Below are 27,305 nucleotides of genomic sequence, written 5' to 3'. Positions count from 1 at the left end.
GTATGTGTGTATAGCATACACAAAGTGCTGACAAGGACTTAAATTCTTTCCTGGCATTCTGGAAGCCATCATTTCTTGACTCTTTCTCATGAGATTTTTTGTGGAATAAAGAAAAGACCATATGCCCACAGACAGTTCTGTACATGTGTGTATTTAAATCTAATAACTTGATGACTTTAAGTAGGTAAGTTTCCTACAGATGTCCTGCTTTTCCCCTGATGGTGGTGTGAGATTGGGAAAGGCAAAAAATACAGGTCCCTTAACTCCCCTATCTGTCCTCTCTTTTTTTTCCTCTGTTCCAGGTCTTCTCTTGAAGAAACTGTAAGGGAACTGACAGTTTGCACCCACATTCTGGTTGTTTGTTTATATTCACTGAGCCCCTCCCTGGGGGCCATAGGATGAGGCCCTTCTGACGCTGGACTTGAGAGGTTGAGGTGGCCTGTTCTCGGTTCCTAAGGGTCCTTGCCTGTCTTCCTGGTGGAGTGGCTGAGGCTGGTTGCAGAGGGCAGTATACTGGAGATCGTTCTCTCTCCATCTCTAGAACACAGTGTTGTAGACTTTGTGTTCTCACAAATCAGGGCTGGGACTTTGTGATGAAGATTTGTGAGCAAGCTCATCAAGAGGCAGGATCATCTGGCCCTCCCTTCTTGAGTTTCAGATGTATTCAAAAGAAACAAGCCTAGAGGGTAGTGACTTGTCCAAGGTGATGCAGTCAGGGCTCAAGTGAGCATCTAAATATATTCTCAAGGGCAAACCAAAGTCCTGTGAACACTGAGCCCCATCTTAGGTTTCCTGTAACATAAAGCTAGCAGGGTTAGGGAGGGTGAAGGATTTATTCTGCAGTTTCCTTCCCTGAATCGTATGAATTCAACACCTTAGTTGAAGGTGTTGACCTAAGTCAACACCTTAGTTCTTATTGCTCTAGTTTGCTCCACACTTCACTGCAGAGTGGACCCCATTTTGCAGTCTTTGGTCTGGAACACACCCCAGTCCTAAGTTGCCTGTCTTGGTCCATAGGTTACCAAGTTTATAGACAACAATCCTGTGCCTCTGTGGACATGTGACCAGGCGATTAATAGAGCTCAAGTTCTGGGAGAGTCTCAGCTCTTCCCCTACCTCCCCACTCCCAACAGCCTGCCTGCTTGTAATTTCCTCAGTGCTCAGACAGCTCGAGAGAGAATGGAAACAGGGCAATACGCCCATCCCCTTTTAGGAGGTAAGGCAGGCCCAATTCTTTATGAGTAACCTCTGGCCTTATGGGTCTCTGTGCTATATTAGGTTAAGTGAAAGTGCTCAGTACTTAGGAGGAAATAATAGTCTTCTGCCCTAGGTGGGACTGTTTTTTTTTAAGTAAACCTATGTTGGACCCTCACTATATGAAATACACTGAACTAGGTCCTTTGAATATGTTATTTCAACCTTCTCTACAACCTTGTGAGATAGGCATTATTTTTTTTTCCAAATATTTATCAGTTTATTTGGCTGCATTCGGTCTTAGTTGTGACACGTGGGATCTCTTGTTGCAATGCATGGACTCTCTAGTTGTGGCCTGAGTGCTTAGTAGCTGTGGCGCTAGCTTAGTTGCTCCATGGCATGTGGGATCTTGGTTCCCCAATCAGGGATCAAACCTGCATCCCCTGCATTGCAAGGCAGATTCTTAACCACTAGACCACTAGACCACTAGAGAAGTCCCTATTATTGTTATTTTATAGAAGAGATTACTAAAACTCCTCTATAAAATTGACTAACCTACTGTCACACAGCTAAACAACTTGAATCTAGGCGTTCTGATCTTGTTTTTCTTAAATGACAGTAAAGTTTACAACTTTCTTTAGTAAATTATCCTTGGGGGCACCTGTGTTATTGAATGAGTCCATTTGGCTCAGAGAAATGGGGTGAACCTGAAGGGAGGGGGAGAAGCCCTGTCAGTCTGTGGGCATCAGAGGGAACTCAGTGGTTGGCTATAGCAGGATGGTACCTAGCATAGGCCTGTGTGCCCTTAGTGAACTCAAGTCAGATAGTGCTGTCCTGTAGGCTAATAAACCATATTCCTTAGTATGGCATTTAAGGCACTCCAAGGCGGGGTTTCTGATTTATAACTCCTACTTTAAAAACATTGTTTATGTTTTAACAATGTTTGCCTGCACGGGCTTTTCTCTACTAGTGGCGACTGAGAGCTACTCTCTAGTTGTGGTGTTCTTGCCTCTCATCGTGGTGGCTTCTCTTGGAGCACGGGCTCTGGGGCGCACAGGCTCTGGGGCGCACAGGCTTCAGCTGTTGTGGCATGTGGCCTCAGTAGTTGTGGCTCCGGGGTTCTAGAGCACAGGCTTGGTAGTTGTGGCACGTGGGCTTAGTTGCTGCTTGGCATGTGGGATCCTCCTGTATCAGGGATCAAATGTGAGCCTCCTGCATTGGCAAGGGGATTCTTTATTTACCACTGAGCTACCAGGGAAGTCCCATAACTCCTACTTTATCTCTTCTTACTGCTTCTTTGAAACAAACTGTACTTTGTCCTGCTGCTGCTGCTGTTGTTGCTGCTGCTGCTAAGCCGCTTCAGTTGTGCCCGACTCTTCATGACCCCATGGACTGCAGCCTACCAGGCTACTCCGTCCATGGGATTACTTTATCCTATTGTTTATCAAATCTGCTGTCATTTTCCATGTATTTTTGGCTGTATTAAGATACGAGTCAAAAAGTAACCTTTGACAGCTTAGGGCTGTGTAGCCAGTTTTGAATCCCCAGTCCCTCCAGAGTCATTTTGTACTGGAGCGCTCTCATTCCTTCATTCGTGTGTTCAGTCATTCTAACACTGGGCTTTCCCTCTGTGCCAGGTACTGCACTAGGCTCTGGGAATCAGCATAATGAACAAGACAGATGTGGTTCCTGCTCTGCTAGAGCTTACACTGTAGCAGAGAAGGCAAAAATGAAGCCGATAATCACAGTGAAGTCTGATGACTTATGCAGTGGAAAATAAGGGATGTGATGAGAGGGTACACATTGCAGGAGAACTTAATATTGTTTAGGGTGTTGGAAAAGACCTCAACACTACCCTACTAGTTGACATTTAAATACAGACCTGAAAATTGAGAAAAAAATACCTAAGTAATGGGGCTCAGAAAGGCAAATTCTAGGCCACAGGTAGAATATATGCCGAGACTCAGAGGCCAGTGATAGGGATAAGGCCACATCCACGTTGGTTCATTCATTAAGCAACCATTTACAGCTGGTGGCTTATGTCATGCACTGTGCTAGTGTGTGGGGACATATAAAACAATCAGACATGGTCTCTACCTATCCTGGAGACACTCAGGAGTGGTGGCATTACTCCTTGGTAACTAGGGTGCTAAGGTCATCCTAGGTCTTGGACTCAGTCTCCTGGGTCTCATGGGACAAGACTTAACACTTTTAGTGGCACTGCCTGCCCTTGAGTATTTGTCCCACCTGTCAAGCAAAGAGGATGTAGACCTCAGCTGCAAACTTGTAGCATTTGCTTTCATCCCTGGCTTCACACTTGCCAGATCCTTGGTTAATCTGTGTTCATCTACAGATTCGAGGTTGATGGAGGTCGAGAAATTGGCTTTTACCCCTGCAGGAGCATAGAAGAGGCTTTCTGGCTAAGATGGAGTTACAGTGGTTGTCAGGGTTCTGTGCCCCTGGTGCCTTGTATTTATTAGTTGACTTGATTGTGTGGTTTCAGGCCCATCCATTGTCTTGAATGCATCTTTGGTAGTGTTTTAGCACTGATATTCTGAGCTGTGGCTCCGCTTATAGGCAGAAGTCTCAGTGGCTAGTTGCCTTGGATTGTGCGTTGCCTAACTTCAGGGTGTACTGTTTATATAGACTGCGTTGTGAATGGGTCACGCCTCCCTAATTGTGTAGCAGTGCTTTGTTGTGTCTAGATAAGGGGAAGAGAAGTTATTTAAACTCTGACTGTGTGCCTCAAGCTAGTGGTTTATATTCTTTACTTCATTTGATAATCTCAGTAATTCTCTGAGGTAAATGCATTGTTCTTCTTGTTTACAGATGAGGAGACTGAAGGTTCGGTGAAGCTAGTGAGTGGTGCCTTGGAATTAGAGCTTGGGTCTGACTGAAGTCCGTGCTTCTCTCCCACTCCCAGCTGTTTCCCAGCATGGTCATAGACTTCAGGTCTTGCGTGTCATCTTGTTTCCATGGCTTTCTTGGCCTTGTCTGATTTGACTTATCTGCCTGGCCGCCCTGTGTCAGTAACCTCAGGATCCTCAGCCTGGCTGAGGCTCAGGAATGTGTCCTGCTTCAGAGATGCTCTAGAGTCATTTTTTTCCCATCTAAAATTTATTTTTGTGTTTAGCAGGAGGCAACGATATAACTGTAGCTAGTCATTTTAAAGGATAAGTCAGCTCTGGATTTGTTGGGCTGCTTTTCTCACTCCAGCTCCCATAATGTTCTCAGTAGGACAGAGGCTGGGGATGGCTCACTGAAGATGAGCTGGGGTGAAAAAGACATTAGATCTGAGCTTGGGTGATGAGATGCAATTCCTTCATCCTTTCTGAGTTGCATGGCTGCTAGGGTTGTTTGGCTCTTTGTAAATTAGAATTTAATGTCCCTTTGCCAGGGACCCATGGTTCTTGTTTTCTCTTTTAGGAGAGGACATGCCTCTTCACTTGGGGTGTCTGGAGCTGCTGACCTTAGAGTGGGAAGGGCTTTTCCTTCCTGGAGTTGTCAGGGGTGTGTGTGGTGTGGGAGAAGGCTGTGTCAGGCAGAGTCTGGGGGAAGGCAGGAGGGGAGTGGGGGGTGTGTATTCACTGCCTCACTTGCTTTTCAGTACTCTTTCCTTCCTTCCTTTCTCTTGGCAGCTCTGCAGTCCTGTTTGAGAAGTAGGATCTAAGTAACAGAAGGCCTCTGGACCCACCTAGCTTGTGCTTCAACTCCCCCAGACTGCTTGCAGGTCCTGAATTCTGTTCCCTCTGTCCTTTCCATCCCTAGAAAAGAGGGACGATGTCCGTTGTGTCTTCTCTGCTCCATGTTTACCTCCTCATTGTTTCAAGGCTCAGTGTATCGATATATAAAATATATATTTAATTTTGAATACACTGGGTCTTTGTTGTGGCATGTGGGCTTCTCCAGCTGTTGCACGGCTGTCTGGTTGTGGTGTTGCAGGCTTAGTTGCTCCGCAGCGTGTGGAATCTTAGTGCCCTGACCAGGGATCAAAACAGCATCCCCTGCATTGAAAGGCAGATTCTTGACCACTGGACCACCAGGGGAGTCCCTTAAGACTCAGTTTAGATGTTACCTCTTCAGTGACTTGCCTGTAAGTGCTTCTCTCTGTGGAGGTAGGCACCCCTACTTTTGTGCCCCCACGGCACTCTGTACAGGCCTCTGTTGTACCATGTTCCTCACTGCTTCCCTGTCCACATCTTGAGCCTCTTTAGAGCAAGCGTCTGAGTTGGTTTCATCTCTCTTTAGCAGGCACAGGGCCAGAGGGAGACTAGAATATCAAGAAATTTGAACTGAACTACATTGATGCCTGAATTAGATGGTTGTACAACTATCTTGTGTACCTCCATAAACTAAAAAAGGATTCTCTTGCATAATTCACTGTATTGTGCTATCTTCTAGGCCCCATAGTCTTTCAAACATGCACCGCAGTAGCTGATTTCCAGAGAGAACAGTGTCGTGCTCTATAGATGTTATCTTTGTCTGCTTTGCCCTTCACCTTACAGTGTTCTTCTAGGCCCCTGGGCCTGATCCAGGGAATGAATAGGGAGGAAATGCCAGAAATGAGCCACTCTTGGCATCCTGAATCCTTAATTTGCAGGTTTGGTCTTGTGGGGCAGTGCAAGGTGAGAAAATGGAAATGAACCTGTTCCCTGTAATAGTGGCTGAACTGCCCACCATCACTGTTGCTGCAGCAGCCACAGCCCTGAGGCACTCACTCCCCTTACTGTCTTCTGGGTCTGAGACAATCAGTTCTTCTACATTAGCTCACTTGGCTCACCCTGAGATTTCTCACAGGACTGAGAGCCTGAAACAAGTCCTATTACACTTGTTTTTCTACCATCGTCAGGCCACAGACTGAGAGTGTTTATTCCTATCCCTTCATTTTATAGGGGATGAAATTGAAGTTCACAGTGACATGGGAACTAGCTCATGGTCATGTGACTAGTAAGTGTCAGTTGAGGCTAGACACCGGTCATCCAGCTCCCTGCAGAGCGTTCTCTTCCCTGTGCCTCGTTGCCTCTAATATCAGTTTCCTCTTTCTATTTGTAATTCCTGTAGATTGTGAACTTCGTGGGGGTGAGGGAGCCAGGAAACTTGATATCTTTTCCTTCTGTCACTCCCTCCTCCTGCACAGGCTGGGCAGAGAAGACATTCAGGGAAGATGTGGTGAAGTACTGAACAGAAACCTAAATTGGCCCAGGAAGACCTCATGGGCTAAGCCAGAGGAGACTAAAGAAAGAAGATCCCTCCCAGTTTCACTGGAATATCTTTGGTTTTGGTGATGATTCCTGTGGTTTGGCTTTCCTAGTGTTAAACGCACCCTTGGCTGGAGCATGGAAGAGGTGTGGTTTGTAACCCTGGTGTTTTATCTGGTGAAAGCCAGATCTGTAATGAAACTTTTGGGAAAATACCACATCTCAGCCCGCTGAGGATGCCTTCAGGTTTTCAGGACCCTCCCTTGCTCTCCAGTAGCAATCACAGGACATAGAGATGAGGTGCAGCTTTGCTGGCTCCATTACAAGTAGATAACATTGCTTGAGTGCTTACTGTGATTTAGGAAACTGTTTTAGGTATTTCAAAATTCTTTTAATCCTCACAATCCTCTATGAGAAGTTACTATAATTTTTTCAAGCCTTTCAAATTGACTTTATTGAGATATAGTTTACATAGAGTAAAATGCTCTCATTTTAAGTGTTCAGTTTGAGTTTTGATAAATATATACAGCTCTGTAAAAATATATATACCTCCCCTGCAATAGAGGTACAGAATGCTTCCATCAGTGGGTACTATTATTGTCTTCATTCTACAAGGAGGAATCTGAGATACAGAGACTTAAAGGATTTGTTCAAGGTCTCATGGCTTGTGATAGAACCAGGATTTGAACCTAGGCTGTCTGACTCCAGAGCCCATGTTCTTAACTGCTGTGCTATTCTGCCTTCCATCTCTTCTTTCGTGGTCCAGCCATTGCCTGCCTTGCCCTGGTGCATTAAGTAATTAAGTGCATTAAGGAGTAAGATGACATAGGCTTAAAGTCTAAGCCCTAAAGGGGTCTGGAGGAGCACAAAGCCCATAGGTAGGCAGTGGGGAGGGATGAGACAGCTATAAGTACCCTTAGAATCTCAAGACCAGAGTAGGCAGAACTACTATGCCCAGCCTTTGCCTCTCCAGGCCTATGAAGAGTGGGGTGGACTAGTGAGCCTGCTAACAAGGGTATAATATAGTGTCTGAAAAAGGGCCTGGCTCCAAGGCTCACAGAACAAGATATAGAAATATAGATGATAAGACACAGTAGTCTCACGTGCTCTGAGACTGCTGTCTGTGGTAGGCTACAGCGAGAGGCACTGGGCACTGTAAGGGCACCATGGACAGGCCAGAGCATATGTAAAGGAGGTGAGGTGGAGAGGGGCCTTGAAATCTAGTGCTTTGAAGAGGAGTTGAAGGAGCCAGGTTTGGAATTCCTGGAGAAAAAGTAATCATTGTCTTCCTGTCCTTGAAAGGCTGTTCTTTGGAAGAGGAAAAAAAAATCTTATTTTTCTGTGTGGCTTCAGAAGGCATAACCAGAGCCTTTTGGGTGGACCAGTGTAGCATATTTTGGAAAAATTAAAGTGCAGTAAATATGAAATACCTCATCAGCTTGTCATTTGCTTGAAATACAAATAAGGTCAAATGTCTTTCCAATATTAAGATTAATCTCTTGAATGACTGAACTTATCAGGAAATTTAGTATGTTTCTCTTGGGGCTTTTTGTCCCTACTCTTTCTCTTTGTCAAACTATTCAAGAAATCTAAGGGTTCAGGCTTAGTTCCAGATAGAGGACTAGAGAATTGTATTGTTCTGGTTGTGGGCCCCATATTTTAGCTTCTGCTGATGATAACACAGTGTGGCTTTTAAAAACGGACTTTGCACGGAATGTTGTTTCCTTATTTAGTATAGCTGCGGGGACTTGGTTCTGCCTAAGTGACAGTGGTTCTTTGAGGAAGGATGATAGTTCTCCTTAAGTGTCATTTGGCCTAGGCTCTGCGGTGCTTGACCCCTCCAAGTCATGTCCATATGTACTCATCCACTGGAGAAGGGAGCCCGTTCAGTCTCTGGTTGGCTGGGTCTTGAAGTGTTTCATAGCCAGCCTTCTTCCATGATCATTTGGGTTATGGTATTGAGTTTGGAACACCCATTCGGACGTTCTCTTTCCTCAGGAGTGAGTACTTACTGTAGGCTGTTACTGCCTCTTTCTTCCTTTAACTTGACTTAAAATCTCAGTCAGTCTGAGAAATTCTAATAGTATTGAACCTCAAAGGAAAGGTGGTCAAGGTTTCAGTCTTTGTTCCTGGGGGACTTTGAACCCTGTGTATATTCATATTAATTTTCCCCAGTTTTGCCTACCAAAGGGTATTGGGGATGGTCTTTGCCAAGTCACAGATCCTGTTGCATTCCTTTTCCTTAAAGGTGAAATGTGCCTACTTGCCTTATATTTATTTAGTTAATGGGGGCTAAAAAAGCCCCTCAGGAACAGTGATGTGCCCCAAGATGACTTGATGTTTCTAAGACAGAGAGGGGCTGATAACTTTTAAAATGGCCATTTTTCTCTAACTAAAGTAGTTTGAATTGTTGTTTAATCTGGTCCTTAATACACAAGGAAGATGTTTTTGAAGTACTGTAACTCCTGATCGTTGGAGTGGGCCACACAGAGATAGCGCTTTGACATTACAGCTGTTAAAAAGAGACTAGCTACCTAGGGCCACTGTGAGGAAATGCTGAATTCCTTAATATGATAAGACCACCATCCAGAATAAGTAAGGTTAGCATTAGAAGATGTAAGAAGGGGCAGCTGGACCATGTCATCTGAGCCTCAATCTTGAAACTGTTTCCTCCATGGAGCGACTCTTACTAAACATCTGTGCTGTTAATACCACCGTACTCGCTTCAGGAAGGTACCTCTTTCCTTTTATGTTTAGGTCCAAGTTGAGTATAGGAACTTTTTTTTTTACACTATCATGTAACTGGGCCTCCCTGGTGGCTCAGACAGTAAAGCGTCTGCCTGCAATGCAGGAGACCTGGGTTCAATTCCTGGGTTGGGAAGATCCCCTGGAGAAGGAAATGGCAATCCACTCCAGCACTCTTGCCTGGAAAATCCCATGGATGGAGGAACCTGATAGGCTAATGTAACTGAGTCCTACACAAAATTTAGACAACAATTTTTTATAGACTCAGACATGGCAATAGGACTCTAAACATAATTATTGAAACTAGAGAGGCTGGCTTATAAAATGCTGTTTGATATCTGAGGCTCTCAGAAGATCAGTAGTGCCATGACAGTTATCTGGTCATGGGATGGAAGAAAGATGACAAATGGATGTGGGTTAGGATGCATTTCATCTGAAAAGCACTTCTAGCTCTGAGATTCTATGAGTCTTCTAGGCTTTTCCATCCTGCAAATTCTAGAACTGACTTTGGGCAGTGATTTCTGGAAATCTTACGGGCCCAACAGGGGGTCAGTAAAGTGGGTGATATGATACAGTTGAGGCTATCACTGACCTCACTTCCCCGTTTTTCCCCTCAGCTGCTCTCTCCTTAAGCCAGAGAAATGCAGATATGAAATAGAGCCTCTTGTGTTTTGTATGGGGCTTCCCTGGTGGCTCAGTGGTAAAGAATCTGCCTGCAATGCAGGAGCCACAGGAGACACAGGTTTGATCCCTGGATTGGGAAGACCCCCTGAAGTAGGAAATGGCAATCTACTCCAATATTCTTGCTTGTAAAGTTCCATGGGCAGAGGAGCCTGGTGGGCTACAGTGAATGGGGCTGCAAAGAGTCAGACACAACTGAGCGACTGAGCCGCTGTGTTATGTATGTTTTACACAGTTAAGAAAACCCACAGCCTTGTATTTTGTCCATGATGTTTCTCTGTCTTCTCATTTGACAACTTAAACAGCTTGTGAAATGGGCAAGAAAGTGCTCATTAAACTCTTTTTCAGTTCGGTTCAGTTGCTCAGTCGTGTCCAACTCTTTGCTATCCCATGGACTGCAGCATGCCAGGCCTCCCTGTCCATCACCAACTCCCGGAGTCTACCCAAGCTCATGTCCATTGAGTCGGTGATGCCATCCAACCATCCCATCCTCTGTCGTCCCCTTCTCCTCCTGCCCTCAATCTTTCCCAGCATCAGGGTCTTTTCAAATGAGTCAGTTCTTTGCATGAGGTGGCCAAAGTATTGGAGTTTCAGCTTCAACATCAGTCCTTCCAATGAACACTCATGACTAATCGCCTTTAGGATGGACTGGTTGGATCTCCTTGCAGTCCACGGGACTCTCAAGAGTCTTCTCCAACACCACAGTTCAAAAGCGTCAATTCTTTGGTGCTCAGCTTTCTTTATAGTCCAACTCTCACATCCATACATGACTACTGGAAAAACCATAGCCTTGACTAGACAGACCTTTGTTGGCAAAGTAATGTCTCTGCTTTTTAATATGCTGTCTAGGTTGGTCATAACTTTTCTTCCAAAGAGAAAGCATCTTTTAATTTCATGGCTGCAATCACCATCTGCAGTGATTTTGGAGCCCCCCAAAATAAAGCTACTCTTTCCACTGTTTCCACATTTATTTGCCATGAAGTGATGGGACCGGATGCCATGATCTTCGTTTTCTGAATGCTGAGTTTTAAGCCAACTTTTTCACTCTCCTCTTTCACTTTTATCAAGAGGTTTTTTGGTTCTTCTTCACTTTCTGCCATAAGGGTGGTGTCATCTGCATATCTGAGGTTATTGATATTTCTCCTGGCAATCTTGATTCCAGCTTGTGCTTCCTCCAGCCCAGCGTTTCTCATGATGTACTCCACATATAAGTTAAATAAGCAGGGTGACAATATACAGCCTTGACGGACTCCTTTCCTGATTTGGAACCAGTGTGTTGTTCCATGTCCACTTCTAACTGTTGCTTCCTGACCTGCATATAGGTTTCTCAAGAGGCAGGTTGGGTGGTCTGGGATTCCCATCTCTTTCAGAATTTTCCACAGTTTCTTGTGATCCACACAGTCAAAGGCTTTGGCATAGTCAATAAAGCAGAAATAGATGTTTTTCTGGAACTCTCTTGCTTTTTCCATGATCCAGCGGATGTTGGCAATTTGATCTCTGGTTCCTCTGCCTTTTCTAAAACCAGCTTGAACATCTGGAAGTTCATGGTTCACGTATTGCTGAAGCCTGGCTTGGAGAATTTTGAGATTACTTTACTAGCATGTGAGATGAGTGCAATTGTGGGGGTAGTTTGAGCATTCATGGCATTGCCTTTCTTTGGGATTGGAATGAAAACTGACCTTTTCCAATCCCTTGGCCACCACTGAGTTTTCCACATTTGCTGGCATATTGAGTGCAGCACTTTCACAGCATCATCTTTTAGGATTTGAAATGGCTCAACTGGAATTCCATCACCTCCACTACCTTTGTTCATAGTGATGCTTCCTAAAGTCCACTTGACTTCACATTCTAGGATGTCTGGCTCTAGGTCAGTGATCACACCATCATGATTATCTGGGTTGTGAAGATCTTTTTTGTAAACTCTCTTTTTAAAACTCTTTTTTAACCTCTTTTAGAGGTGAAGAAATTGAGGTCCAGAGAAGTTAAGCAACTTGCTTGTCTGAATTACATGCTGCTGCTGCTGCTGCTAAGTCGCTTCAGTCGTGTCCGACTCTCTGCAGCCCCATAGACGGCAGGCCATCAGGCTCCCCCGTCCCTGGGATTCTCCAGGCAAGAACACTGGAGTGGGTTGCCATTTCCTTCTCCAATGCATGAAAGTGAAAAGTGAAAGTGAAGTCGCTCAGTCGTGTCCGACTCTTAGCGACCCCATGGACTGCAGCCTACCAGGCTCCTCTGTCCATGGGACTTTCCAGGCAAGAGTACTGGAGTGGGGTGCCATTGCCTTCTCTGGAATTACATGCTAGACAACTGTTATCCTTAGTACTTTTAATACATATTGTTGAATAAGTGAATGAAGCAGAACTGGAGTCTACATTCTGTTTCCTTGGCCAGTATTTTGCTACTGTGTTATTCTGAGCCCTCTGGGTCCTTTCTGTGAGCAACTTTAGGACTGGCTGGGTTCTGCTGGCCTTTCCTTTGGGATTCCCTCATTCCATAGCTGAATCTGTGTGCACTCGTTGTAGAGCATCATCCCAATTGTGTTCCCTACAAAGTGAGAAGGGAAAAACACTCCACCCACTGTGATTCTTTTTTTGTTACTTGTTTTCTGGGATCTTCATGTTATTGCTGACAAGAGTGACTCATAGACTTCACTATGTTATTTTCTTGGTTAAGGGAACTTTTTCCTTAGCTCTAGAAGAAATTAATTAATAGTTATGTGTGATTAAGGCACAGGTGTTCAGCAGCTTTACCCAGAACACAAGAATCCTCTCTTCTAGCTAAGGCCAGACACATTGCTTTGGTTTGGTAAAATTTTGTAGCCACTGTGTGCTTAGCTATGTGTCAGGTATTATATAGGGGAAGTCCTTGGGGTAAGAGGCTCAGAGTTCAGCTGGAGAGATAAAGCACATCTATAAACAAGAAAATAATGTGAGGCAGTTTTTAATAAAATACAAAAATCAAATTGTATACCTACAAATATTTAAACATGGAAAATAAGTCCTAGGGGCTTAGAAGGTATAGTGTGTAGAAAGAGTGTGTGCTTTAGTATTATGGGCCATTGACAAGTTAACCCTCTGAACTATTAACACTTTTCTCTTTTCTTTGATATGGGCATAGTAATAGCAGTCTTATAAGGTTGTGAAGATCAAATGATGTTTAATGAGTCTAAAGTACCTGCATGATGTTTGATATATGGTAGTCATAAAACCAGTGGTAATTCCCTCCTCCCCTTTTCCAGGAGGCTTCCTAGAGGAGCTAAGCCTGAAAGGTTGATTTGGATTTGGGGGCAGGAAAGAGTGGAAGAAGGGTGATGGGAAAAGAAGTCATGGGAATGGTCAGGTCCCGTGAATCTATCAGTCTGGTGGGGGTGGAGGGCACGTGAAAGAAGCAATGAGGAGTAAAGCTAAAGAAACTGAAGTTTAGGCTTTATTTAAAGGACATGTTGTCATGGGAAGGGAAGGTTTTTTTGTTTTTTGGAGCTCTGTATACTGGTGTGTATATATGTATGGAAAAGCCCTGTTTATAGTCTGCAGTGTAGTATAGTAGCTAGGAGTTTGGGTCTGGAGCCAGATTACCTGTCTCGAAATGCTACCACTTAGTTTACTTCTCTGTGCCTTAGTTTCTTGATCTGAAAACTGGAGGTGATAATAATGATACCTTGTAAGGTTGTTGTGATGAATGAGATAAAAAGTAAAGAGTGCTAGAATAGTAATTGTCACTTAGTACTACATACATGTTAGCTGCTGTAATTATTGTTGTTTGTTGTTGTTCTGGTTGCTAAGTTGTATCCGACTCTTTGCAACCCCATGAACCGTAGTAGCCGGCCAGTCTCCTCTGTCCATGGGATTTCTCGGGCAAGAATACTGGAGTTGGTTACCATTTCCTTCTCCAGTAATTATTGTAACTATTGTTTAAATGAAAGAAGACTTTTTGAAACTAGTGTACGCCCTTTGATACACTGATCAACTTTGATAATTAAAAAAAAAAGGCTGATCTATTAACCGAGGGATTGGCATCTGTACTTTGAAGACCTCTGTTCTAGTTAATGAAGAGTCATCAGTGTGGTGAACCTGCAAAAGTGGTGATAAGCAAGATCTGATTGGGAGGTGCAGTCTAAAGGAGAGAGAGGAGAATTGGCAGTGGGCTTGGAATGTGGAGCTTGGGCTTGGGTTTTAGGGTGTGTCCACATGAAATCATCTAGGATAATAGATTTGTTGCATTTGGAGGCAATTCTTGGTGGAGTTAGGCAGTAGAAGTGTAGGCCTTGGGCAGCCTTGTCAAAGAACTTGAGTTCTGGTGAGGGAAAGGCACAGTACCCACAGTAAACAGTGTTGCCTTAGAAAAAACATGACTGCACATTTTTATGAGTAAGTAAATGTCCGAATAAAATAGGATGATGGAGGACTGTAGGAAACTGGAAGGTGTCCCCAGAGGACATAGTAGGTGGATTGGGCTTGAAGGTTGGTTAGGATATGATTACTGCAGACTTCAGGGAGGTGAGAATGGATATAGAATATGATCAAGTTAGGAGCCAAACTTGGACCCAGTTTCTCTATTCCAGAGCATCGCTCCTTAACTAGCCACTTGTTTCCAGACTGTGTGTGGCGGTCTCATCATGTGAACTGCAAAAGTAGCTCCCATTTCCCGAGAAGTGTGGTCTGTGGTGCTCAGGTGGCACCTTGCTAGCTTCTTTGCAGATTTTCAAGTCCCACAAGGGCCAGGCTGAACTGGCATTCTGTGGGGCTGGAGTGGGATATGGAAAAGGTGTAGTTACTCTCTTCCATTTGGATAGGGCTTCAGGAAAGGATCTGAGGACCTGTTCCTCCCTGCCCCGCCCCATGCTTTTTTCCAGCGCTGCCTGTGCTGTGTGCCTAGGCGGGGCCTTGCTGGAACATGGGTTTGGTGATGGGGCAGTAGGGTGGCAGGGACTACCAAATTTGGAGCTTCCCTTGAATGAACTGTGGTTTGGTATGAGTTGTTTGCTTTGCTCTGTGTTTATGAAGCATTAAAAGGACTTTTGTTTTCATCTTTGGCTTGCTCAAGGTTAAATCACTAAAGGTTGCATTTGAATGGAACAATTTCTCATATTGGCTGGCTTTAAGTTTTAAGTCTTAAGACCATTAATGGTGGTATCCACCAGCAGAGCTCTTTGTGAGATAAGGTGGCTCTGGTTTCTGTGGGAGGCTGTGTGCAAGGCAGGAAGAAGTGTGTGAGGGCAAGATAGAGAAGCCTCATGCAGAGTCTCAAGCTTATGCTCAGAGCTTTGGGTCTGTTTGCGTGCAGGGTAGAGCTTGGGCCATTACAGAGTTTGATGAGCTTTACCTGAAGGAGATGCCCCAGAGGGGTAATATAGTTTTTGAAGCATCCAGGGCTATAGCGTATTCCTTTTATCCCAAGGCAACACCTCTACTAGGAATCTAGGCCACGCTGCATGGCTTAGCAGAGTCCTAACCACTGGAAATCCAGGGAATTCCCAACCTAGGACTCTCTAGTTTGCCCTTAGAGACCTCTCCAGTCCTGTCTGTGCAGGACTCAAGCATCCAGCATTCCAGTATCCAGATGTTCCATATTCTCTAAGGCCAAGTCAATGGCCAATCATTCTTCTCTGGGAAGCCTTTCCCTGCCCCTTAAAGGAGAATTTCTCATCTTGCTTCCACAGAACTTGGTATTTCCCTTGATTGTAGCCCTTTTTTATATCCTGATTGCCTGCTGTCTCCACTAGAAGGTAAGGTTTTGTTCTTGTTTTTCTGGTAAATCTATTGATTTTTTTTTTTTAATAAAAAAAGATTATTTACTGCTGAACATAGCTCTTTCCAAAAGGAACCTCAGGCCAACTCAAGTTTCTAAAAAAATTTTCTGAAATAGATGAAAAAATTTATCAAGAACAAACATACCTTTCCTTCATGCTTCCTTTCTGTGTAACTCACATAGTTATATTACTAAGACTTGAAGAACACAAATTATCACTTGTATGTATAAAACTCACATAGGCGTTAGAAGCAAATGAGTTAGTGAAAAGATGGCTTTGTCTACAACAATGGAGCATAAACTAAAACTTAGGCTTTTTGAAGGCAGAAGTTGTTGTTTTGTGTGTATGTGTGTGTGTCTAGCACCTGAGTTGTATACAAGGTAAACATCAATAATGAAGAATAAATCAATGAATGATTTAAGATTTTTTGGTGGATTTTTAGTTCTTTTCCTTATTAAAAGCTCAAGACCTTAACTGCATTGATTTTGTGATTGGGCCTCAGGCTGGGGTTAAATTTGATGTCTCCTGTGCAGACTTAAGAATCATTTGAAATGTTCTCCCCTAATAGGGTGTTTCTCCCTGGCCTTTCCTTTTTCAGCATTTCTCTCTTTTCTTTAATTGCCATTAAACATCTGCATTCTGAGGATGAACTGATGGAGGAGACTGTTTCCCTGAGGACATGGTGTCTAATAGCAGTCAAGGCTTTGTGGTTGAATAACTCACTGATTGAATCACTGACTTTGAGGCATCAAGGGAGGGAGCATGGGTATATGTAAGGAGAGTTCAAGAACTCTATGTGCACGTAGAGTGAGTGGTGGAGGGAATGGAGTGGTAGGAGTGATGGTAAGATGAAAAGAGAGTGTTCAGAGAAATCTAGAGTTTTAAACTCTTCCTCAGTACCATGTTTTGGGTTTTCCTGATCAGAGTCAGAGTAGGTTAGTAGAAAGAGCAGAAGTCAAGAGACTTGACTTTCTTCTGCCACTAGCTCATATCTAGGACAAATTGCTGCTGCTCTATTGTTCTCATTTTTATTTGTCAAGTGTAATTGGGAATCTCTGCCCTGCCTAATTCCCTTGACTGTAATGAGGATTGGTGAGATGTTGGATGAGAAAGCTCTGCAGAACAGAGGTGCCATTATCAAAGCAGGAGATAAGTATAATGTCTGTGGTCACCGTTCAAATCTTTTCTCACCAGAGTCTTGTCTCTGGAGGAACCAACTGTTGTAGCCCAGTTCTTGATGTTCAGGTTTCTCTGACCTTTCTGTGCTCTCCAGCCTCTTGATAGTCATTCTTCATTACAGTTGTCCCAGCAAGGCCCTCCATTGCCTCTGGCCTCCCTCTGTCAGAGCCCTAACCGAGGTGCCTTGGCATTGCCTATTTGGAAGTGGCTGTTAAGAGTATAGGCTCTAAATAGGGAACCCTCCTACACTGTTGGTGGGAATGTACATTGGTGCAGCCACTATGAAAACAGTATGGAGGTTCCTAAAAAAACTAAAAATAGAGTTGCCATATGATCCAGCAATCTCACTCCTGGGAATATATCCAGACAAAACTATACTTCAAAAAGATACATGCACCCCTATGTTCATAGCAGCACTATACACAATAGTCAAGACATGAAAACAACCTAATTGTCCATCAAAAGATCAATGGATGAAGAAGATGTGGTGCATATATACAATGGAATATTACCCGGCCATAAAAAGGAATGAAATAATGCCATTTACAGCAACATGGATGGGCCTAGAGATTATTATACTAAGTGAAGTCAGTCAGAAAAAGATAAATATCATATGATATCACTTATATGTGGAATATAAAGTAGGATATAAATGAACTTATTTACAAAACAGACTAACTGATGTAGAGAACCATATGTGGTTGCCAAGGGAGGGTTGGGAGAGAGATGGCTTGAAAGTTTGGGGTTAGCAGATACAAACTATTATGTACAGAATGGATGAACAATGAGGTTCTTCTGTATAGCACAGGGAACTAGTATATTCAATATCCTGTGATAAATCATCATTGAAAAGAATATGTAAAAGAATATATGTATAACTGAATCACATTGCTGTAAAGTAGAAATGAACACAACACTGTAAATCAACTATGCTCGATAAATTTAAAAAAAGAAGAGTATGAGGTGTAGAGTCAAGCTGCCTGGGTTTGAATCCTTACTTTTACAACTTACTTGCTGTGTGCTCTTAAGCAAGTTACTCAGTCTCTCTGTGCCTTGTTTTCCTATCTGTACATGAGGAAAATAATAGTAATGATGTCGGAATTCCATGGCAGTCCAGTGGTTGAGACTCAGTGCTTTCACCACTGTGGCCAGGTTTAATCCTTCGTAGGGGAATGACGATCCTGCAAGCCATGCAGCATGACCAAAAACAGAAAAACAAAAACAAAACCGTAACCACTTCACTAAGTTCCTGTGTAAATTAAATGCAGCAGTATACGTGGAGAGCTTAGAATAGCACTTGCCATATTAGTAAGCATTCAAAATTGTTATGTGTTGTTATAATAATTACTTAACTCTCCAATCTCTGATTGGAATGCCAGTAGGCCAGGAGCATATCCATTTCCTCATTGTATCCCATAGGATTGGAGCAGCAGACATTTGCTAAGAATTTCTGGAAGGAGAGTTTAAGTGTGAATACTGGATTCCCTGGTGGCTAGGCGGTAAACAATCCACCTGCAATGCAGGAGATGTGGGTTGGGTCAGGAAGATCCCCTCGAGTGGGAAATGGCAACACGTTTCAGAATTCCTGCCTGGGAAATCCCATGGACAGGGAAGCCTGGTGGGCTACAGTCCATGGGGTTGCAAAGAGTTGGACACAACTGAGCAACTAAACAACAACAACAATTTGATTTGCCATATATAATACTAACTTTGTGACTGTGACCAAGAGACTTGTCTTCTCTGAGCCCTAGTTTCCTCATCTGTTAAATGGCAATCATGGTCCTTGTCATGCAGGGCTGATGTGAAGATTGAATATATATGAACTGCTAGGAATTGTGTAAATATAATTCCCTCCATACCCATGAGCTGTGTAGAATGGGGGCCCAGGAATCTGCCAATTACTATTGTACCCCTTAGTGGCCTAGTGAGCCGAGGATTGCTCCTGCAGTGATGTTTTCTGGATATTTTGACTTAGGACAGAAGAAAGAACCATTACCTTGGGATTTCCCTTAGTGTTTCCGGCCTTTTCTGTCTGTTTTCCCTGATTGTTCTCCTTTGGATTCTAAGTTCCTAGAATAGCCATAATATTTTTCTACCTCTTAGTTTCCCAAAGTCTTAAGCAACCAGACCACTTTTGTTTTGGCTCCTCTAAGCTTACTCTGTTTGGCCCTTGTCATTCTTCATTAGCTATTAGTATATCCTGCTTATTTTCAGTTTCCTGACACGTTGTATTTTTTTTCAAGGCCAAAATAGCTCCCAAATCATCTGAGCAGAGCCCTTTATCTTGCTCACTCTAACTAGTGAGCATAGTGGCCTGTGAGGTAGAAGACCCGAGTTCCAGTGCTGGCTGTGACACAAGCCTAGCTGTGTGACCTTGGGCAAGGCTCTTTCCCTCTCTGGGGCTCAGATACTTCATCGTTAAAGTGAAGGATTTGAACCAAGTAAGTGGTTTCTAAGGATCTTTGAATTCTATGGTGTGAGTTTGGTCAAGTCATTTTTCTTTTGGGGGGTAGTCTTAGCTTCCTCATCTGTAAAACTAAGTGGGTTAGCCTGAATAATTTATAGTCAGTTCTAGGCCTTAGTCTTTCCTTTTTTTTTTTCTGCCTGTATTACTTTCTGGAGCATTTCTGTGACAGTTAGCAGCTGTGGACAGGAAACGCTTGAACACTTCTAACTTGGCAAAGATTGCTACTCCCTCTGAACCTCATCCCAGCCCATTTCCTGTGTTTACAGCGTTTGGGTTTTTTGCTTAGTGACAGGCCTGACAGGTCATACTCCAGTTCTGTCTCCATAGCCTGGTGCAGGGTAGACCCAAGTGAGTACTAATTTGGAAGTTGAGAGACAGGATTTCAGTCTCCACTCAGCTGTGTGACCTTAGGCAAATAACCTTGCCTCTTAGGGTTCAATATCTTTATCTGTAAAACCAAAAATTTAACTAGTGAGTCTTTCTGGCTCTGATATTATAGGGTATGGATATTTGCCTCCTTTTTTCAATTCCCCCTGAAGCACCCTTTGTTTAGCCTGTTTTTTCCACATACTCCACCCTGGAAGGGACCCTGGGGAGCTCCCTTCACATTTTCCATGTGAGATAAAATAAGAGTAAGAAAGAAAGTCAAACCAGCATCTCAGGCCCACACTGGCAGCAAAAAGGAGTTGAGGTAGAAGGCTGGTGTGACTGAATTGCCTAACAAACCAGCTGTATGGTGGGTAACCAAGTGGGCACCAATATGTATTTATTCTTATTAAGATTCTGTAGATAGATAATATCCCAGTTCCACCCCTACTTTCACCATTTATGTGACTTGAGTAGATCATGTAGTGTATCTGGGCTTCAGCTTCCTCATCTTATATTGGGAATGATAAAGGTACCAATTCACAGAATAATAAAAGAGACACCATGTGTAGAAGTCACAGCATAGTTCCTGTCTTGTTCATCCTCCCTTTCTCCCTTAGGTAGTTATAATGTCCTTAATTCTGTTCTTGCTGAAATAGTGGTAGGACTCTCAAGTCCCACTCCAGAGGAGCTAACAGGCCACCTGGGATATAATTCAATTATGAGCAGAAGAAACCTTATGAGGTGGTGCCTGGCCCAGACTGGGCTCAGTGCTCTGACCTGGAGTGGTTCAAGAAGCTTTCCTGGTGGAGATGGACTTTCCCTGGGCCTTGAAGGGCTAGCAAGCCTTAAACATGAATAGCTGCGGGCGAGTAGGGTTAGCTACCCACCTATATCCTCTGTCAAGCTGGCATGTTGGATAGGTCAGTTTCACATACATCTCTTCCTTCTCCCTTCAGCTAGGTAGTTACTATTCAAGAGATTTAAGTTTTTAAGAGAAAAAAAATTTTAAGGCAGTAAGAAGACATAACATTTATCTAGACCAAACTAGTTTTACTTCAATCAGTGGGCAAGGTAAAATTTGCTTGCATAATTTTAAACACTTAGAACATTATGGTTTTTATGCCACATTTTACAGATGAAGAAACAGTGCCTCCAAAAGGTTGAACAACTTTTTCAGGTCAATGTTAACAAGTTACAATGACAAGTCAAAGGAGTTCTTCATGGTAATTGAGTATAGTCAAAGCTGGGTTAGGAGATATGTATAATTTAGCAGTTCTCAGTTCTGTTTATTCACCCAAGTTTTCAGTAATCTGTAATAGTGCTTATTTTTCTGAGATGGCTATCTTATTCCTGGCTTGCACCCTATATTCACCTCTTGCTTTTAGTAGAAATTTCCAATTCTCTAAATCTCCAGTTCTACTGTTGACTTAAATTCTACCGCCTTACCTAAACTTAGAACCCTTAATTCTTTTCCCAAATATTGATCAAGCACGTACTATATGCTATATATACCTAGAGATGGATGCAAATACTGGTTTATGTTTGGATCTTTTAGTGTAGTAATTAGACAATTAGACAAAAACCACTTGGTAGTAATCAAACACTTACTATGTGCCATGCTTTATTGGAAGTATTATACGTTAGATGTAGTAACTCACTTAATTTGCACAACTTTATGAGGTAGGTACATATTATTTTCTACTTGTTTTAAGATAATGAAATGAGATGACTTCCCTGGTGGTCCAGTGGTTAGGACTCTGTGCTTCCACTGCAGGGTCCTGGGTTTGATCCCTTGTTGGGGAACTCTGTAGGATTTCCACAAGCTGTGCAGTGCAACAACAACAAAAAAAACAACAATGAAAGTGAAATGAGGCATCAAGAGGTTGTCATTGGTCTAAGTGTGATAGAGGGCAGCACAGGGGTTACGAGAACACAAGAGGGGCTCTAGTATAACCCGAGGAGATTCAGTGCAGAGACCTGTTAGAGGAACTGGAAAAAGCCTGAATAGAATCTTGAAACTTGAGTAGGAGTTAGTCAGGTGAAGAATGGGGCAAGGATATTGCAGGCAGAGGGTACATCATGTACAGAGCTGCAAAGTGAGTCTGCTTTTTTATTTTATTTATGTAATTGAAAATGGTTTAGTGTGGTGGGAGCGTGGGGTGTGTGTGAGTGAGTGGTGAGGGATAAGGCTAGAGAACTTGGTTAGGGACTGCCTCTTGAGGAGCCTTGTGTGATTTGTTTTTTTATATTCATTATATGAGCCATAGGTTTTCACTGGTTTCCAGTCTTGGAGATTTGAAGCCCTGTAAAGGTCCTTGAGGAGTGTCTTGTGAATCCATGTTATTTCCACAGTCATTTTTCAGTTGGGGGTTACTAAAAGTACAACTATTATTTATGCAGCTTTTTTGAATTACTCATTAAAAAAAAGCTAGGAATCACAGTTGTAGGAACTTGGGAGCATTACAAAGAATTTTTTTACTTAAAATTTTTGTTGAGGTAATTATAGATTTATTTGTGATTTTAAGAAATAATATAGGAAGATCACTGGGAAACTTTGTGCAACTTCCCCCACAGTAGCATTTTGATAAACTGTAGTATATCACAACCAGAATATTGACATTAGCACAACCCACTGATCTTGTTCAGATTTCCTCAGTTTTACATGTACTTGTGTGTGTGTATTTGTGTGTACCAAGTTCTGGTCTGACACCATAAGGGTCATTCATATTGTTGTTCTAGTTTTTTTTTTTTTTAACTGCCCACATGGTTTGTGAGATCTTAGTTTCCCAAGTGGGGATGGAACCTGGGCCCTTGGCAGTTAATGCACTGAGTCCTAACCACCGGACCACCAGAGAGTTCCTTCATTTTGTCCTTCTATAATCACACCCTTCCCTCCCATTCCCTTCCATGTCCCTAATCCCTCTACTCTTCATTTCTAAAATTCTGTCCTTTAAAAAATGTTATATAAATAGAATCATGAGTTTGTAACCTTTTGGAATTGGCTCTTTTTGCTCAGCATAATTCCCTGGGACTTCACCCAAGTAGTTATGTGAATCATCCCTTCATTCCTGTTTATTGCTGAGTAGTATGTAAGTACTAGAGTGTAAACGAATGAAGGACATACAGACCTATTCCAGTTTTTGGCTATTACAGGTAAAGCTTCTGTGAATATTTGTGTACAGGTTTTTATGGTAACCTGTGAGTGATTTGATTCAAGACTGTGGTCTGGTCAGATCTGAATTTTAGAAAAATTATACTGACTGCTTTGGTAGAGGATGAGTTTAAGGGAAACTATAGCAGAGATGGAGAAATCAGTGAGGAAGCTACTGTAGTAACCCTGGCAAGACTCATCGAGACCTGAGCTCTGTTCTCTATGAGATGGAATGTGCTTTGCCAGAGAGGCCCTTCCTCAGAAATCGCATCAGGCTTGTGCACATGAGGGTGATATCAGGGTCGGGGAGCCTGGACTGTGAGGAGCCTCAGGCACACTCATTCCTCGTAGTCCCTGTTCACAGGAACAGCTCCGCTATAGCTGAGAACTGCGTCGGGTGAGGAAGGGCTGTGAACCTGGTTCTTGGCATGATCCTCAGACTGCCAGGGTTTTCAGTAGGTGTTCTTGATTATCTTCTCTCAAGAAAATAGGAAGGGGGGTCAGTTAGCTTCTTGTATTGTCCAAGTGGTGGCTTACATGGGGCAGAAAGATGGTGAGAAGCTCTTTCCTAGTCCCAATCTCTTTTGGAGCCTAGGAATGTGTTCTCTGGTAAGCCAGCCAGCAGTGGGTCTGGGAGACTTGAGGATGACCTCTTATTGCTATGGAAACTGGAATCCACATTGTTTTTACCCCACGCCATGGTGTGCCTGGCTCCTCAGTGTTTATATCTTCAAGGCATTTATCACTGTGCTCTTGGGGCTGCTGTGATAAGCACTGATTGTTAGGAGCCAGCCCAGCTTCTGAACCCGAGGGTGTAATCCTAGAGGATCCACTAATAGGCTGCACATCTGCCCTGGGCACTGTGCAGAGTCCCTATCTGGGCAGGTCCTTGGAACTTACTCCAGCATTGTTAGAAAACTCTTCCTAGCAGAACACTCTTTTGAGTTGTTTGTAATTATTTTTTTGGCCATCTCAGACCCTGACAAGTACTGGCCAGGACACAGGAATGTTTGGGTCAGGCTCCAGGTCAGAGAATTTGGGGTGGCTTTTGAACAAATGTGTGTTGAATTTCTCTGGGACTGTCATGCTTCTTGGCTCAGATACCTTTAGAATGCAAAGAGTGTAAAGACCGATGGTGTTTAGGACCCCAGAGCTGAGAAAGCAGATCTTCCAAGTCAGTCCACAGCTTTCAGTTGTCACTAGGCCAGGTACTGTGTTGCCCAGCCCTAATCCAGAAACAAGGGACGCCAGAAAAATCAGACTCCTCTTGCTGTAGTTGGGAACATCAGACTCACAGGTAAAAAGCAAAGACCAGAGAAGTGACAAATGAATGACTGATATTTTAATAGGGGTTTACTGTTTGTAAAGAACTTTACTGATTTTTCAGACAAGAAAATTAATCCTTAGAAGTAGTCAGAGTATAAGAAAGTTGAATTCAAAGACCTACGTCTACCACCTCTGTTATTCAGTATATATTTTAATAATTCGGGGTAAGAATGGAGGGCACCCAGGAGTATACACTGGGAGTCAGAACAACAAGAAGGCTCCTGCACCAGAAGCCTCAGTTATTGAGGTCATGGGCTGCTTTGTGGGGACTAACTTTGAGGATTAGCCATCTTACTCTGGAAAGAGGCTTCTTGTTAGATCAAAATTTGAAGAAAAGAATACTGGGAGGAGGAAGATGGTAGAAATGGGACACAAAGGGGTGACTAAGTGCCCTCTTAGTGTCTTTTAAACTTTGTTTCTAAGTCCTAGTAGAGAAGGGGTCTTTGGCTAGTGCTGGGCACTGAAGAAGTTAAGGTAAACCCAGGAAGTTCTGTTTTACTCTTCTTGGGGAGTGGCACAAGCTCAGTTAAGGCTTCTGTGATTGCCCTTAATAGACAAAAAGAACCTGATGGAACCCTCCTGCCCACCCTCCACCCCCTGCTTTGTTGGCCATGGAGAGTAAGAGTTAGTAGTTTTAAGAAGCCCTCTTGCAAAGGCTCATCTTGTCTATCAGCCATAATCTTGCCACATACATGGCATAGATGTTGGTGAGGGCTCTCCCGCAAGTCAGAATGGCTCTCATTAAAAAGATGACAACAAATGCTGGAGAGGGTGTGGAGAAAAGGAAACCCTGCTACACTGTGAGTGGGAATGTAAGTTGGTGCAGTCGCTATGGAGAACAGTATGGTGGTTCTTGAAAAAACTAAAATAGAGTTGTCATGTGACCCAGCAATCCCACTCCTGGGTGTATATCTAGAAAAAAACTAAAATTCAAAATGATACATGCACCTCTATGTCGATAGCAGCACTTTTAGCAATAGCCAAGGTATGGGAGCAACCTAAATGTCCATTGACAGATGAATGGATAGAGAAGATGTGGTATACATATGCAATGGAATACTGCTCCTGCTAAGTCACTTCAGTCGTGTCCGACTCTGTGCGACCCCATAGACGACAGCCCACCAGGCGCCCCCGTCCCTGGGATTCTCCAGGCAAGAACACTGGAGTGGCTTGCCATTTCCTTCTCCAATGCATGAAAGTGAAAAGTGAAAGTGAAGTCGCTCAGTCATATCCGACTGTTCACGACCCCATGGACTGCAGCCTACCAGACTCCTCCATCCATGGGATTTTCCAGGCAAGAGTACTGGAGTGGGGTGCCATCGTCTTTTCTGAATGGAATACTACTCAGCCATAAAAAAGAATGAAGTAATGCCATTTGTAGCAACCTGGATGGACTAGAAGTTATCACACTAAGTGAAGTAAGTCAAAAAGAGAAAGACAAATACCATATGATATCACTTATACATATAAGGTATGACACAAATGAACTTATCTATGAAACGGAAACAGATTCACAGACATAGAGAACAAGCTTGTGTGTGTCAAGGGGAAGGAGGGTGGGGGATGGATAGATTGGGAATTTGGGGTTAGCAGAATCAAACGGTTATATATAGGATGTAGGATAGCTAAACAATGAGGTCCTGTTGTAAAGCACAGGGAACTATGTTCAATATCCTGTGTTAAACCATAAAATTATGTGTGTGTATATATATATATAAACCATAAAATTATATGTGTGTATATATATATATATAAAACTGAACTATTTAGCTATACAGCAGAAATCAATACAACATTGTAAATCAACTATACTTCAATGAAATAAATTAAAAAAAGAATTTAGTGAATCTTCTAATCTGGTTCTGACACTGCTTTGCCAGCCCACCTAGGGCAAAACAAACCCATTTCATGGCCTCAGTTTCCTACTCTTGTTGTAAAGTGAGCAGTGGCCCTTAATGCCAACCAAAGCTCTTCTAACTCTGCCATGTAGAGTTAGAGTTTGATGAGGGATCCCAATATCCGTTACACCTGTTCTTTGCCAGGACCTTTTGCACAACTGGCAAAAAAAACCCCTTTTGACTTGGAGTCTTTTAATAAATCAAATTGTGTGAGACGCTGTGCTCCTCGCTCTTGGGTTGCTTTGCTTGGATAGCCTTTGCTTCTACCCCCGCCGTCTTCTGCCTGTTGTTCAGGCTGTGCCGTCTCCTGTCACTCTGGTCTCTTGACCCTGTACCATATTCTACTTCATGTCTGTGTAACACATGAATTATGCTCATTCTAGTACTTTCTGTGAGCAAGGACTGTATTTGTTCATCTCTGATTTTGCTCCTTCGTGTAGCAAATTCTTTTGGGTATTTGGGTATTTATTCTTCTGGGTATTTATTTGCTTATTCAACAGATGTTTATTGAAGCCCAACTTTTGTACTAGGTGCTAGAAGCTAGGATTCAGCCATGAAGATAGCCATGATTCTTGCTGCAGTGGCGCTTACAGTGTAGTGAAGAAGACAAATATTTAGCAAAGTATCACATAATCATGATTGTGAAAAATGTTAGAAATGAAAAATACAGAGTACTTTAGGGGATATATAATGTGGGCCTAAACTAGTTTGGGAAAGAAGATGAATCAAAGAAGATTCTTGGAAGACGAAAATGTTTAAGCTGAGACTAGCAGTATGAGTCACAATGTGCACCTTAAGAAAGAGAAGAGTCTTTCATATAAAAGGAATTCTAGGTGGATTTTAACCTGGGCTAGACATTAGCATCACCAAATAAAGAGTATATGAAGCAACTGGACTGGTGCCTCATCCTTGTGCTTACTGATGGGAGTATAAAGTGATATGACTGCTTTGGAAAACAGTTTGTCAGTTACTTAGAAAGGTAAGCATGGCCTTGTTGTATAACCCAGCAGTTCCATCCCTAGTGGAACTTAAGGAAAAGAAAACACCTCATTTTCACTCAAGAAAAATGAAAACAAGTGTCCACACAAAGATTTATACACTAATATTAATAACACTTTATTTGTAACAGCTAGAAATTGGTTAATGGATAAACAAGTTGTATATCCATTCAATGGAATCTTCCTGCTGCTGTTGCTAAGTCGCTTCAGTCGTATCCGACTCTGTGTGACCCCATAGACGGCAGCCCACCAGGCTCCACCATCCTTGGGATTCTCCAGGCAAGAATACTGGAGTGGGTTGCCATTTCCTTCTCCAATGCATAAAAGTGAAAGTGAAGTCGCTCAGTTGT

The 27,305-nt window shown here is 43.0% G+C and overlaps 1 protein-coding gene across 7 annotated transcripts in view; it reads left to right on the top strand.

Moving 5' to 3' along the window:
• The window catches only part of STIM1 (stromal interaction molecule 1), a 204,914-nt gene that overhangs the window by 76,713 nt on the left and 100,896 nt on the right, over positions 1-27,305 (top strand). For 2 of the 7 annotated variants that reach the window (XM_061380658.1, XM_061380660.1), the window contains exon 2: positions 15,478-15,543. The exons of the other annotated variants lie outside the window; for them this stretch is intronic. In XM_061380658.1, coding sequence (XP_061236642.1) covers positions 15,478-15,543 — 66 coding nt within the window. The remainder of the gene's footprint in view (positions 1-15,477; positions 15,544-27,305) is intronic. 7 annotated transcript variants of the gene reach the window in all.

The sequence above is a fragment of the Bos javanicus genome, chromosome 15, assembly GCF_032452875.1.
Source record: "Bos javanicus breed banteng chromosome 15, ARS-OSU_banteng_1.0, whole genome shotgun sequence".
Lineage (NCBI taxonomy): Eukaryota > Metazoa > Chordata > Mammalia > Artiodactyla > Bovidae > Bos > Bos javanicus.
Note: the sequence above shows the minus strand (reverse complement) of the source record. Positions and strands in the feature narration are given on the sequence as shown.